At 46.4% G+C, this 14,675-nt stretch overlaps 1 protein-coding gene across 1 annotated transcript in view; it reads right to left on the reverse strand.

Annotated features, from left to right (window-relative positions):
• Positions 1-11,327: 11,327 nt before the first annotated feature.
• Positions 11,328-14,675, reverse strand: part of TBC1D22B (TBC1 domain family member 22B) — a 74,116-nt gene continuing 70,768 nt past the window's right edge. Inside the window, exon 13 of the mRNA XM_066359516.1 lies at positions 11,328-11,872. Within this exon, the coding sequence (XP_066215613.1) occupies positions 11,744-11,872 (129 nt within the window). The 3' untranslated portion in view covers positions 11,328-11,743. The remainder of the gene's footprint in view (positions 11,873-14,675) is intronic.

Here is a 14,675-nt window from a genome sequence, read left to right on the forward strand (position 1 = left end):
ATTTTATTGAGGAGGGGGGGTGGAAGGAGGGAAGAAGACGGAGGGAGAGAAAAAGGCATGGGAATCAGGCATCAATAATTACTGCCTTGCTTTTCTCTCACTGCAGATTTGGCTTCAGGCTGTTTATTTTTGCAAGTAATACAGGGTATCCAGTGTGTAATATAAATTAGGCACGGGGTTACTTACACCTGAACCAGCAGCGGGATTCCAATAATGTAACAACTGGTTCTCTGCCCTAATTGAGCCACTGAGCCATTTCACCCACAGGTGTTATAAAGTACCAAAGGCTACAGAATTAATATTAATATTTTAGGAGGCTTGGTGAACATTTTATTAATTTGGGTTAAGAGAAATTGTGAGAATAGTCTCTGTGCTGTGTGATTAGCATAACTAGGATGGCTCTTGCCATTGTATTGTAAATGAAAAGAGAAGGAAGCATAGATTCCCTGACATTCCACCACACCTGTGGGGAAAGAAGTGAATGGCTAGCCAGGTGCAGGAAGGGAAAAGCCAAAATAAACCTTTTCTTATAGCAATGAGCCATTTGCGGGCATTTGTCCCCACGGAAACTACCTCTCTTATGTAAATGCATGTGGTTAATACGTCTGACTCTGGACAGAGAGATGGCGAATGAACACTAGAAAATATAGGAAGGCCTTTTAATATGTAAAGAGATATCTTTCTACCATTGTGTTGACTTGTAAATTTTGTTCTCTCCAAAATAATGTATGGTTTGCAAATTGAATGTGGTCCTATCATGTTAAAGGACATATGACTATAACCAATAGCGGTAAGGGGCTCCTAATTGCAATTTTTGCTTCTGTACTTCCCACTTACAAAACTATAAAAACTAAGTAGAACAAAGGGCCGGCGCGCTCTCCGTCAGATTTCTGTCGGAGTTCCCGCCGCTTGGCCAAGCTAGACAATAAAGCTTTAATGTGTAAACGACGGACCTTGCTTCTGTCTTCCATAATTCGGGTCCCTCCGAATTTGGATTAACACTAATGACCGTTTTAAGTATAAAAAATTGATATACCAAAAGGTATTTATTATTTCATGCATTTAATACTTAAGAATAAAAGGTACACAAAACTAGATTATTATAAGAAAGACAAAAACAATAAAACTTTCATTGATATTTCCATATTGATTCTTTTTTAATTTTTTTTCAGGCTTTTTATTTATTTTATTTTATTTATTCATTTTTAGAGAGGAGAGAGAGACAGAGAGGGAGAGAGAGGAGAGAGAGACAAGGGGGGAGGAGCTGGAAGCATCAACTCCCATATGTGCCTTGACCAGGCAAGCCCAGGGTTTCAAACCAGCGACCTCAGCATATACAGGTTGACGCTTTATCCACTGCACCACCACAGGTCAGGCCTCCATATTGATTCTTTTTTTTTTTTTAATTTTATTTATTCATTTTTAGAGAAGAGAGAGAGAGACAGAGAGAGAGAGGAGAGAGAGAGACAGAGGGAGGAGCTGGAAGCATCAACTCCCATATGTGCCTTGACCAGGCAAGCCCAGGGTTTCGAACCGGCAACCTCAGCATTTCCAGGTCGACGCTTTATCCACTGCGCCACCACAGGTCAGGCCATATTGATTCTTGATTGGCATCCTCACTGGCAATTTTTTCACCTATGGACGGAATGAACATGACTACGGGTGCTTAGAATACGCTGTTGCGCAGATGAATGTTAAAGAAGAGTCAGGAATGTCATTTTGTGATTTCCACATTGGACGGCTGCCCAGGCACCCACCTTAGAGAGAACCCTGATGACAAGTGCCATTTTAACAACCGGTTCACAGAATTCTACAAAAAACTAGGTATCGGTTCTGCCGAACAGGTCTGTATCGGCTGAATCCACCACTGACCTGAACCACACAGCTCTGAGTTGGCTGTTTTTGGACTATAGAAATCACAAAGATCCCTAACTTGATCTACCTTTGTCCAAGACTGGGGAAAGGGGGACAGGGGAATGTCTCTCATAGGGGGAACCCTGAGTTCTATAATCTAAGGTTATAACGCAATTCTCATCATGTTTTGAACTTACTCATTTACTGCCCTATCAGCTCTGGTGTTTATTATTTGGGATTTGTTAAAATGTGCTTAGATTTATTTCAGCTGGTGGCAGGCTTCTCTCTCCCGTTTCGGTGATAATATTTAGAGCGGTGTTTTTCAAACTCAGGTGAACACGCAGTAATGAGTGTTGACAAGCATTATTGAAAAATGGAACGCAATAGAACAGGTCAGGGGCCATGGCACATGGTGAGGGTAAGTGTTGTGAGTGAAACGCTGGTCCTGTTTGTGTGTGTCTGTTCGCCTGTGCGCTGGGCTCAGTGTAAGATGTGCTTTTTACTGTAGGTGGTGGTCAAACACGTTTGGAGGATTTCTGGTGCTAAGACAAGGTGGAGAGAGCTCACCACAGCCTCTCTGGGACACTATTCTGGTCAGAACACCTGAGAACTCTGAAAAATAAACAAGCAGGCAGCTGTGGCCGGGGGAATCAACCTTGAAGAATCTGTGGGGGGAAGGGGTGGCAATTCTCAAACTTTTTTCTTTTCTCTCACCGCTTGGACCAGAGAGTGGGGGGGGGGGGGGGCAGCACAGCAGCAGAGGCAGCAAAAACTCTAGGAGAAAAACCTCAAAGAAAACAACTCTCATTTTTTCTCTTTGACTCACAACACTTATGACACCGTGTGTGCATCTGTGTGTGTGAGTGTGTGTGTGCGTGTGTAACTCTGAACATCAACTGTCCTACAATTTAGTTTTGACACTAACTACCTGGCATTGTGCAGACCCTACAGGTCAGGCCCATAGAACCCCCCCCCCCATGCCAGTCACGAGTCCCACAGTGTCACCTGTGCTTCTGACCAACTGGCTACAAATGGGAGTTCCCATAACCCTTTCCTCAGGTTGGATAATTTACTATAACAACTCACAGAACTCAGAGAAACACACATTTACTGGTTTACTGTAAAGGAACAGCCAGATAAAGAGGTACCCAGGGGCCCTGGCTGGTTGGCTCAGTGGAAAGAGTGTCGGCCTGGCGTATGGATGTCCCAGGTTCAGTCCCAGGTCGGGGCACACAGGAGAAGCAACCATCTGCTTCTTGTCCCCTCCCCCCTCCCCTTCTCTCTTTCTTCCCCACCCGCAGGCCAGTGGCTTGGCTGGTCCCAGCGTTGGCCTCAGGTGTTGAGGATAGCTCCATTGATTGGAGCATTGGCCCAGATGGGGTTGGCCCAGATGGTGGATCCTGGTCGGGGTGCATGCAGGAGTCTGCATCTCTATCTCCCCGATCTCTCACTTAAAAAAAAAACAGGTACACAGAGTGGGGTCCGGAGGGTCCTCAGCACAGGAGCCCCTGCCCCTGTGGAGTCGGCATGCCCAGTCCCCCGGCACGTGGGTGTGTTCACCAACCACAAACTCTCTGAACCTTCGGTAAGGGTTCTTTTGTTTGTTTTTTAATGGAGGACTTGGGGCAAGAGCCCATACAAGTCAGAGTTGGGGAGGGGGTAATTGCAATGAAACTTTTTTTCTCTCCCAGCCCTTTCTCAAAGGCAGGCCTCAGTTACGGAGCAGTGGTGGTAACAGCATGGGCAGACACTTCAAGAGGAACACGGTCTTTCTGGCTCCTTGACAAGGAAACAGCCCAAGTGCAGGGGAGCGCAGAGGGGAGCCAGCTAGGGAAGGGGAGCCCCTCGTCTGTGTGCAACACGGCAGAAGATCTGCACAGTCACAACAAACCCGAAGTTCTTCAGAGCAAAGCCTCTGAAAGACTAAAATGCTGTTGGAACAGTGGCCCACAGAAGACGGGACAGAACTTGCGTTTGAACAGGACTGATGGCCTGGTAACCAAACAAAACTGCTTCCTAGAGCAGGGGTCAGCAGACGGGTCAGAGAGCCAGTAGGTCAGGCTCTGGGGGCCATGTGGCCCCTCACAACCACAGTTCTGCCGTTGGGGTGCCAATGAAGCCACACACGTGTAAGCAAACAGGCATGGCTTCTTCCAATAAAACCTTTTTCTTTTAATGCCAAAACCTGGGACAACACAACTTTATTTCTAAAAACAGTAGAAAGGTTGGATTTGATCCAAAGGCCATAGTTTTCTGACCCCTGCTCCAGAGGGTTTTGGTAAGACCCAGAGTGTCACACATTATATTCAAAACATCTCGGATACAATAAAAAATTACCCAACAGGCAAAGACCTAGGAGAATGTGATGTCTATGAGACGAGAGGCTAGAGAGAGGCCATCCCCAATGGGATCCAGTCTGGAATGATCAGACGAAGACGTAAAACAGGTGTGATAACTGTGCTCCATGATGTAAAAGTAAGCATACCCGAAATGAAGGGGAAGACAGTAGTTCTCAGCAGAGAACCGGTGGCAATGAAAAGAACCAAGTGGATACACTGGAACCAAAGCCCACAATATTGGAAATAAAAATAACTAAAAAAAATCACTGTATGGGCTTAATAACAGAATGGAGATGACAGAAAAGGAGTTAATGAACTTGATGACAGATGAAGAGACAATACTCTGGAGAATGGGTGGGTGGGGGAGACCTGAGGAAATAATGAACAGAGACTGAGGGACTGTGGATCCAACATTCATATCATTGGGGTCCGGGGGAACAGTGAGAGATTGGCATGGGGTGTGTGTGTGTGTGTGTGGGGGGGGAACACACCCAGACACATATTTGAGGAAATAATAGCTAAAAGCTTCTCAAATTTAGTGAAAGACAAGACATTATAGATTCAAGAAACTCAGCGGCCTGACCAGTAGTGGTGCAGTAAACAGAGCATCAACTGGAGATGCTAAGGAGGTCCTAGGTTCAAAACCCCCTGAGCGTGGGCTCACCAGCTTGAGTGTGGGATCATCAACATGATTTGGGCTTGAGCCCAAAGCTTGCTGGCTTGAAGCCCAAGGTCGCTGGCTTGAGCCCAAAGGTCACTGGCTTGAAGTCCAAGGTCGCTGGTTAGTGCAAGGGGTCACTGGCTTGGCTGGAGCCCCTGGTCAAGGCACGTATAAGAAGCAATCAATGAACAACTGAAGTGATGCAACTATGAGTTGATGCTTCTCATTTCTCTCCCTTCTTGTCTCTCTCTCTCTCTCTCTCTCAGGAAAAAGAAAATTAAAAAAAAAAAAGTGGAGCAACAAATTGATGTTTCTCTCTCCCTTCTTCTTAAAAAAAAAGAAAGGAAACTCAGCAAATCCCAAATAGGATAAATGCAAAAAACCAAAAACCTCCAAAACACACACATACACACACACAAACACACACACACACACAAATACAGCCTACACTCAGACATATAATCAAACTTCTAAAACCCAAAGAAAAAGGTAAAAAAATCTTAAAAGCAGTCTGAGAAACAATATGGTGGTTCCTCAGAATATTAAAAAATAGAATTACCATATGATTCAGCAAGTGGACTTCTGGGTATATACCCAGAAGAACAGAAAGCAGGGTCTCAAAGAGGTATTTATACACCCACGGGCATAGCATTATTCACAATAGCCAGAAATGGAAATAAGCCAACTAACCATCAACAGACGGAGGGAAAAACAAAGTGTGGTATATACACACGATGGAACATCATCCAGCTTTAAAAAAGGAAGGGAATTGACCTATGGTGGCGCAGTGGATAAAGCGTCGACCTGGAAATGCTGAGGTCGCCGGTTCGAAACCCTGGGCTTGCCTGGTCAAGGCACATATGGGAGTTGATGCTTCCAGCTCCTCCCCCCTTCTCTCTCTCTCTGTCTCTCTCTCCTCTCTCTCCCTCTCTGTCTCTGTCTCTCCCTCTCTCTCTCCTCTCTAAAAATGAATAAATAAATAAATTTTTTTAAAAAGGGAAGGGAATTCTGATAGACACTATAAACATGGATGAAGCTGAGGACATGTGCTAAATGAAACGAACCAGATACAAAAAGACAAATAACGCATGACTCCACCTATACGAGGGACCTACGGTGATCATAGGGGGCTGCTGTGTACCTGGTCCAGAGCTCCAGTTTTGCAAGATGAAGAGTTCTGGAGGCAAAATGGTGATAGTTGCAAACAATGTAAGTATACTTAACACTACTGAACCGTACACTTAAAGGTGATTAAAACGGCACATTTTGCCACAATTTTCAGAAAAGCAGTTTGAGAAAAATGATGACTCAAATACCAAACAAAGGTTTCGATGACTCTGGACTTCTCATTAGAAACTGTGGAAGCATTCTCATTGGAAACGATGGAACCTTTTCAAAGTGCCAAAAGAAAATAACTGTATCCAGAGAAAACATATACAAGGATGCAGGCAAAGTGAAGACAGTTATCAGAGGAGGGCCGATGAAGAGAACTGTTAGCACACCTGCTCTATGAGAACTGCTCAAGAAAGCTTTTGGGGCTGAAGGGAAATAATAGCAGAGGAGAACTTAACGAAGGAGAAACATAAATGGTCAGTGTATCCTCTGAAGTTCTTTTAAATATGTGTAACTATTGAGAGCAAACATTGTAACAGTATCTGGTCAGGTTTTCAATGGATGTGACTTAACTCATATAACAAGTGTAATATAAAAGGGGGTGGGGCCCTGGCCGGTTGGCTCAGTGGTAGAGCGTCGGCCTGGCGTGCAGAAGTCCCGGGTTCGATTCCCTGCCAGGGCACACAGGAGAGGCGCCCATCTGCTTCTCCACCCCTCCCCCTCTCCTTCCTCTCTGTCTCTCTCTTCCCCTCCCGCAGCAAGGCTCCATTGGAGCAAAGATGGCCCGGGCGCTGGGGATGGCTCCTTGGCCTCTGCCCCAGGCGCTAGAGTGGCTCTGGTCGCGACAGAGCGAAGCCCGGGAGGGGCAGAGCATTGCCCCCTGGTGGGCAGAGCGTCGCCCCCTGGTGGGCGTGCCAGGTGGATCCCGGTCGGGCGCATGCAGGAGTTTGTCTGACTGTCTATCCCCGTTTCCAGCTTCAGAAAAATACAAAAAAAAAAAAAAAAGGGGGTGGTGGTGGTGGGTATAGAGGATCTATACGTCTGTAAGTCTTCGACATTTTACTTGAGGTGATAAAATATTAGCTGTGGATAGACTGTAAAACTGTTCTGATTCAGTGTTAATTTCATCTTTTTCATCATGAGTCTAAAATCCTCTATTTGGAGTTTACGGCAGCTTCCAAAACTTTCTCTGGATAGACGTCGATGTAAACAAGGCTGACCCCATCTTTGTGTGCCCCTGATTTCTTTCCAATTTTCATGTTCTGAATCTGACCTAACTAGTCTCAGCCAGCACCAAAGCCTCATAGTTATTAAAGTTAGTTGTGTCCTGTAAACTTACACAATGTAACCACAAAGATTCATCAGTAAAAGGCCAAAATGACATAGCAACCTACATAAATATCAAAGCAGGTGCTGGTGTCAACTGTAAGCAATTATCCACCACAAGACCACCAGGAGGTACTGTCCCTCTGTCCTGCCGATCATTAGTAGTTCAGCTATACTAGAAAACACTGTAACAAGTGTCTAGCAGCGGAGGTCTCTGTGCCGTCTGTGAGCTCACCTTCTGCACTGACCCAATCTCCCTGTAAGTAACTCACCCTACAATAAATTCTGTTATAATCAATGGACTTTCTTGACTCGTTTTCTGGTCTCAAGATACCTTCTCGGTTCGGTGGTCACTGTACCTTGGTTCCACCTTCTGACAGTCTCTAGCTGGGAACTGAGTGAGTGTTGGAAGTCTCAAGGAGAGGTTATCAGGGGCTCAGTTTCTGACTCCAATCCTTAAAGCTTTACAAAGATGCTGGACGTGCAAAATCCTATCCAAGACAAGCCAAATGCTGTCAGCAAGGGGCTGTTGCCTCAAGAAGCAATTGAGGCCACTGTTTTGAGTAATCCCTCACTAGCCCTTCACAGATGAATAATAGCTGAGGGTGGGCCTGTTTTAAGTAGAACAACAGAGATTTAGACTACAGAAACATCGGGTCCACTATAGGTCAGAGTATACCGAAGTTAATTTGAAGGTTTTCATCGATTTTCTTCTAATCACGAACAGACCTAGTTCAGAAAAATGCTTGATTTCCTACATAAATGAAAAACACAATTTTGAATGAAGACATTCAAATTCGTTATTTTTTCTACCAGCTTCAGGAATAATTCATGGCCTCTAGTCCAAATAATATCAAGTGGAAATACTGCCCACTTACAACCATAGTTAAATTTCAAGGTTAACTGTGAAAAAGTCACTTAAATTTCAAAGTCAGATCCCCTCGATATGCTTTTGGGACAGTCTGGTCTCTATTTTCAACTCATTTTCTTAAGCTCTTATTGTGGAGATGGCTACCTGAATCCTAACATCTGTCCTCCCCTTTCTCCACAGTAACAGAAGCCTGATTTTGAGCCAGGGATATGACTTCCAGGAATTGACTAATCCCCCCAAATCCCTTGCAACTGGGGTAGGGGGTGACCTACCATGGGACTTTTGACCTGTGAGTTGTAACAGAAGGTATTATGGGGCAGCTTTCTGGAACCTTCCTTAAGACATTCTTTCTCCTTTGTCCCTTCTTTCATCTGTCCTGTTGCTTGGGAAGGGGATGCAGTAGCAGAACGCTAGTTGTCCCCTTGACCATGGAGACCTAGAGAAGTCCAGGCTCCTACAGGCTCTGGGAAACAGACTCATCACCCAGCCCTGGGTTGCCCACGTCTGGACTTCCACATGAAGGGGAAGTGTTCCCATGTTGTGTAAGCCAGTACTTTTTGGTTTCTGTCACATGTAGCTGAATTTAATCCTAATGACTGAAACCAAGTGAGTCCTAGGAAGAAGTTCCAGGTGAAGAAACCATTCCAATCTATACTGTAGGTAAAAATGTAGCCAGCTGCCTTTCCTGAGTCAGGTGGCTAAGAGAAAAACCAATCAACAACAAAAAAAACCCAAAAAAACGAAAATGAAACAAAACCAAGCCCCCCCCCCCCCAACAAACAAAAACACCTTAATGAAGACCCTAAATGAGGGCCAGTCTTTCAACACATTTTAGTTCCAAATGGTTTGGTAGGAAAAACACGGCAGGCCAGCCCGAGGCCCATCCTCTGGGCTTGGCCGAGGGGCGGGGTTCCTGTCAACAGTGAGGATGTTGAAGTAGATGTCTGGTCTAGCACTGAAATGCCAGTCTGTCTTCTAACCTCCGTGACGTTACATATTCCTTTCAGAGGATCCCCATAGAGTGCTTATTTGAGTTGGGCACATGGTGAGGTGCCCTGCCGGCTGTGAGGGCCCAGGTCACCCCTCATTTCCATAGTTCATTTCCTTCACCGACACGGTGCTCAGTGAGGGTCCGCTGTGTCCTCCGAGAGCCTTTTATTTTTTAATATTTCATTGATTTTACAGAGAGGAAGGGGGGATGGGAATGAGAACTATCAACTCATGGTTTGTTCACTTTAGTTGTTCATTGATTGCTTGTTGTATTTGCCTTGACCAGGCAAGTCCAGGGTTTCAAACTAGCGACCTCAGTGTTCTAGGTCAACGCTTTATCCACTGTGCCACCACAGGCTTCTATTTTATTTTATTTTATTTTAGTGGGGGGGGGGGGGAAGAGACAGGAAGGGAGAGAGATGAGAAGCATCAACTCATAGTTGTGGTACCTTAGTTGTTCATTGATTGCTTTCTCATATGTGTCTTGACCAGGGGGCCTCCAGCCGAGCTAGTGACCCCTTACTCTAGCCAGCGACCTTGGGCTTCAAGCCAGTGACCTTGGGATCATGTTGATGATCCACACTCAAGCTGGTGATCCTTCCCTCAAGCCAGGGACAGGATGCTAATCCTTCCTCATTCCAGGTCAGTGCTTCACCACTATGTCACCACAGGTCAGGCAAGAGACTGCCTTTTGATCTGCTGACCACCTACAGCCTTTCGGAGAGTTTGTTCCCCTGCAGCCTTGCGGAAGGTGTGTTCCCCACACTTACTGGTATCAACGAGATAAACCTGAGAAGAGGAGATTCCTTAGGCTCCAGTTACACAAATCCATGGGAGACAGGGCAGTGGAGGAGGAATTACACGATTTATTTACAATTCTTTCACTTTACCCACAATTTCCCATACAAACATAAAAACTAAAAAAATAAAACCACCACTTGGGAACACAAGTGTCTTTCTTCAGTCCAGCTGAGGACGGGTCACGTGCCCTCTGCGGAGGGGACTGAGGCACATGAAGGGGACGGAGCGGGGTGCGGAAAGATGCCTGAGAAACAGCCCCAGATGAGATGGGTCATGTGCCTGCGTGGCGGGCGCCCCTGGAGGGGACTCACGGGCGTCACCCACTCCATGACCAAACACCAAAAAATCGAACATGGGTCACACATTTCACGAGCCGGGTGGGTTGTGATTGCAGCAGCGGGGGACACCGAATGCCTCTCTGAGAAGAGCCCCAAAACCCAGGGACACACAGGAAACCCTTTTCCTGGTTCTGACAGTGATCACAGCTTCTGTCTTGAAAACAATGAAAAAATGTAAAAACAAAAGCTCCCCTCTCCCAAGACTCTGGGGGAAGGGCAGGGGGATCAACATGCAGAAGGGCTTCCCCTCTGCCCTCTGCAGCCCTCCCTGCGAGGCTGCTGGGAGAAGGGTGGGGAGCTCCCTCAATCAGCTGAAGACAGGGAAGCAGCAGTAAGCACGCTCCGGGGGCGGAGGAGGAGAAGAAACTGCGATGGGGTTCCGGATGGCTGCCGCTGGCCAGCTCCCCACGCGGGCTCCAGCGCCCACTCCCACTCACTTCCCTCTAGGAGGCCCTCGGAAACCCCCTGCCTGGCAACATCATCTGGGCTAGGGACCTAGATTGCTTTCACATGTGGATGCACATTATAAATATAAAATCACATCTGCTACAAAGAGGACGTATATTTGTACATCTTTACCCATATACATAATAACACAATTTACACATAATATCTTGGAGTGGATCATCATAGGGAAAAAAGGACTTGGAGATTAGGTAAGCCCCTTCTCCCTCCTCTGCCTGGTCCTTCTCAAAGGACGCTGGGTGCGCCGGGCCTTTCCAAAGTCGTTGTGATGGGGTTGGTCGGGACAGAGGAGTCCAGACAAGTAACTAAATGCTGGGAGTGTATCCCCACCCACCCCCACGCAGAAACGTAGGCTCACATACTGGTGAGAAAAGGAAAAATAAAATTCCTAGCCCTTGGGTGCAGGCCTCTTCCCAGTTACAGGCCTCAGCGCCTCCTGCACCCCAGAACAATGGTCTTCACACGCCGCCCCTCACGGGCTCAGAGCAGGGCAGACGGTGCAGGGCTGGGAACTGGGGCCGGGGGAGGGAGGGGCAGGAGTGTTTTTGAAAACATAAGGCGTTTCTGACTTTCTGACCTGTGATCAAATCAAACTAAGTCACAATGAGCAACACGGATCGGGTGGGGCTGGGAGGCAAGAGAAGGCCAGTCCCTGGAGGGACAATGTCAGTTAAGGCCCTGAGCCTTCCCCTTCATCTGGCCAGCTTCTGTTAAAGGGCAGACCACCCTGTACCTCCTTCGCGGTCCTCCCCCAGAGCTGGGCCCCTCCACGCGGCGGCATGAATACTGACAGCGGCCCAGGAGACCCGTCCGGGGACATGGAGTGGCGGGCAGGCACACCGAAGAGTTAAGACCTGGGTGGCGGATGTGAGCTTTTTACAGCAGGAGCGGTTCCTGGTCGGGGTCCACGGCTCGCTCAGGGGCCACAGTGATCAGATTGCCATCAGAGATGGGGGCAGTCCGGGTCCCCGCGGGGAGACAGCACCTATCGGCGGTAGTGATTGGGGGCGTCGGCAAACATGTACTTGAGTCTGTACGCCTCGGCGAGAAGCAGCCCGATCTCTTCGTTGCCCCAGTGAATCGTGGGCAGGTTCTGGAGCAGCATGAGGAGACCCTGCAACGCAAGGAAGGACTTTTCTCATCCCGGAAGGGAAGACAGAGCGCAGGACCGGCAGACCGCGTGGGGGCCCAAGCCGCGCCCCGCCCCCCGCCCCGCCCCTAGTGCGCTGCCGGAAGCCTTGACCTGACACCCACTAACACCTGCCTCTTTAAAAAACATCAGAGGATGAAACAATAAATAAAGATATTTAAACAAGGAAAACAATCACTCATCATCCAAATCTCTCTCCTAATTTAGCCTTTTCAATATGCATATTTATTTAAATAGTTGTAATCACAATTAGGATTTTAGGTGCTTTCAAAAAAAAAATTACCTATAATTTTCATGTTTTTCCACGCAGCCTTCAAAAATGACCGTATTTGACATTAATGTTCTGTCATGTGGCTGTACCCTAATTTACTCAACCATTTTCCTTTTGTTAGTAACTTAATTTGCTTCCTTAAAAAAGCTTTATTGAAAACTGCGACACATCCTTTTGGATTTGGCATCTTTCTCATAATACCGACGTTACTTGTAATCACCCCATTTATCCACTGCCCTGCTCTCCAAAGACTGTCCCCACCGACAGGCCACTCGTCCCCACTGTCCCCAGCGCACATGCCTCAGCCAGCCTGTCCTCGTCCTTGGCCAGATGTGGGCCTCCGTGCTGTAGCCTGTGTCGTTCCCCTCACCTGGGACACCTTCTTTTTCCTCTGCCTATCTAAATCCTATTCAGTGTGCAAAGCACGGTCCCTCAAACAGCTCCACAGGGACAGCCTATTAAATAGGACGTTAGAATAAAAATAAACGTGAGATTTTAGTTCTCTCCGTAGTTGTTATCCAGCTGTTGCTGCTGCTGCTTGGAGTTCTTTCCTGTGTCTCTTTCTGAACTGGATACTCTTATTTTTCTGATTATAAAAGTAATAGCAAGACACAAACCCTAGAGCCATAAACAGACGGATAGATTTGACTACATGTAATTTTGAAGCCTTAATAGGTCGAGTGGCTCCAAAAATAAAAATATTAAGAAATTATAAGAAAATATGTATAATGCCTCTAAAAGATGAAAGGTTAAATATCCATAACCAAAGAGGGGTGCCTACAAGTCAGGAACAGAAACGGGAAGACCAGCAGACAGTGCTGGGCCCTGTGTGGGGCACTGTACAGAGGCCCAGCCGCCTGTGGTGGTTACTCTGAAAACCCCGCCTCTAGCGGCATTTTATAGTGTAAGGTCCTGCGTGTGTCTCCTGAGACTTCTTCCTCTTGAACAGAAACCAAGCTGGCCACAGAGCTGCCTTAGGCATACTGGCCACACATCGCTGCAGTGTGTGGCCCCCATGATTACGTCCTGGCGAATTCTGGGTTCTGCCGTAAATGTCTCCTTCTCCAAAGACGGACATAAATGGAGGCATGGAAGCAGTCGCCTCAGACCCTGAGATTAGAGTCGCATGTTGAAGATGGCAGAGCAACAAGCTGGGAGAAGTGAGTTCCTGCCACCTGGAGCCAGTGTGTGAGCCCCAGACTGCTTCCACTTAGACTGGTATTCAAAGAAAAGTAAACGACTACCTTGTTCTAAGCCACTGTTATTCTAAGATCTTGGTTACATTATTTTAACGAACACAGGCCATGCTGTCAAAACCAGAAATGCACATGGTGTATGATCCCGGACTCCGTGCCTAGGTCCCTCTCCTGGGGAAGCAGCCACACTCCTGTGCAAAGGTGTTCACTGAGTCACTGCTTGCAGCAGTGTGGCAACAGCACTAGAGAAGTCTCCATCAGCACAGGGAGAGTCAGATAAGCCATGGTTATTCGCATCATGAAATGCGGGTAGTGCCTATAACAAATGAAGTAAGACTCTGTGTGCCAAGGTGGAAAGATATCTAAGACATTTTAGGAGAAAAAAAAAGTAAGTTGCAGGAAAATATGTATATCATTTAGGTAAATGCAAAAGCACTACACACACATACACACACACACACACACAAATTTTTCCCTTTAAGTGAGACTCCCACATGCATCCCAAGAGGGATCCACCTGGCAACCTCTACCTAGAGCTGATGCTCAAATCAACAAAACTACTTTTAGTGCCTGAGTCTGATGCACTTGGACCATCCGAGCCATCCTCAGTGCCCAGGCCTGACACTGGAACCAACTGAGCCACTGACTGCAGGAAGAGAAGAGGGTGAGAAGGGGGAGGGGGTGGTGGCTTCTCCTGTGTGCCCTGACTGGGTGTCCATGGGCTGACACTCTGTCCACTGAGCAAACCAGCCAGGGAACACACTATATTTATAATTTATATATGCACACATGTATATAAAAACTTTAGAAGGCTAGGTGGTATACTGTTGACAGTGCTTATTTTTGGGAATAGGAGACTTTTATTTTCTCATTATATTGCTGTATCTTTCAAGCTCTGTTTTCCATTTTTACAATACAGTCTTTGCATATTACCTGTGATAGAACACTTTTTCCCCGAGTAACGTACATTCTGTATAAGTTTTGTTTAGTAAAATATAAAAAAAGCAGAAAATAAAACTTTATAATCAAGAGGAAGCTATTTTTAAATGTTTTGGCACATTTCCTTCCAGTCCTTTTTCTGCACATTTTACACAGTTGAAATATTTTCTTTATCATTTTGAATCTATGAAGCATTTATCACAGGCATTTCCTCTAATATTAAAAACTCCTTATAGACATTCTCAATGGCAAAACAATTTTCCATGATGCAGACATACCATAATTTATTCTATATCTGCCTGTTTTGAGCACTTGATTATTTTTGGTTTTTCATTATAATGAAATGATAATAAACAGCTTT

The sequence above is a fragment of the Saccopteryx leptura genome, chromosome 1 (genome assembly GCF_036850995.1).
Source record: "Saccopteryx leptura isolate mSacLep1 chromosome 1, mSacLep1_pri_phased_curated, whole genome shotgun sequence".
Lineage (NCBI taxonomy): Eukaryota > Metazoa > Chordata > Mammalia > Chiroptera > Emballonuridae > Saccopteryx > Saccopteryx leptura.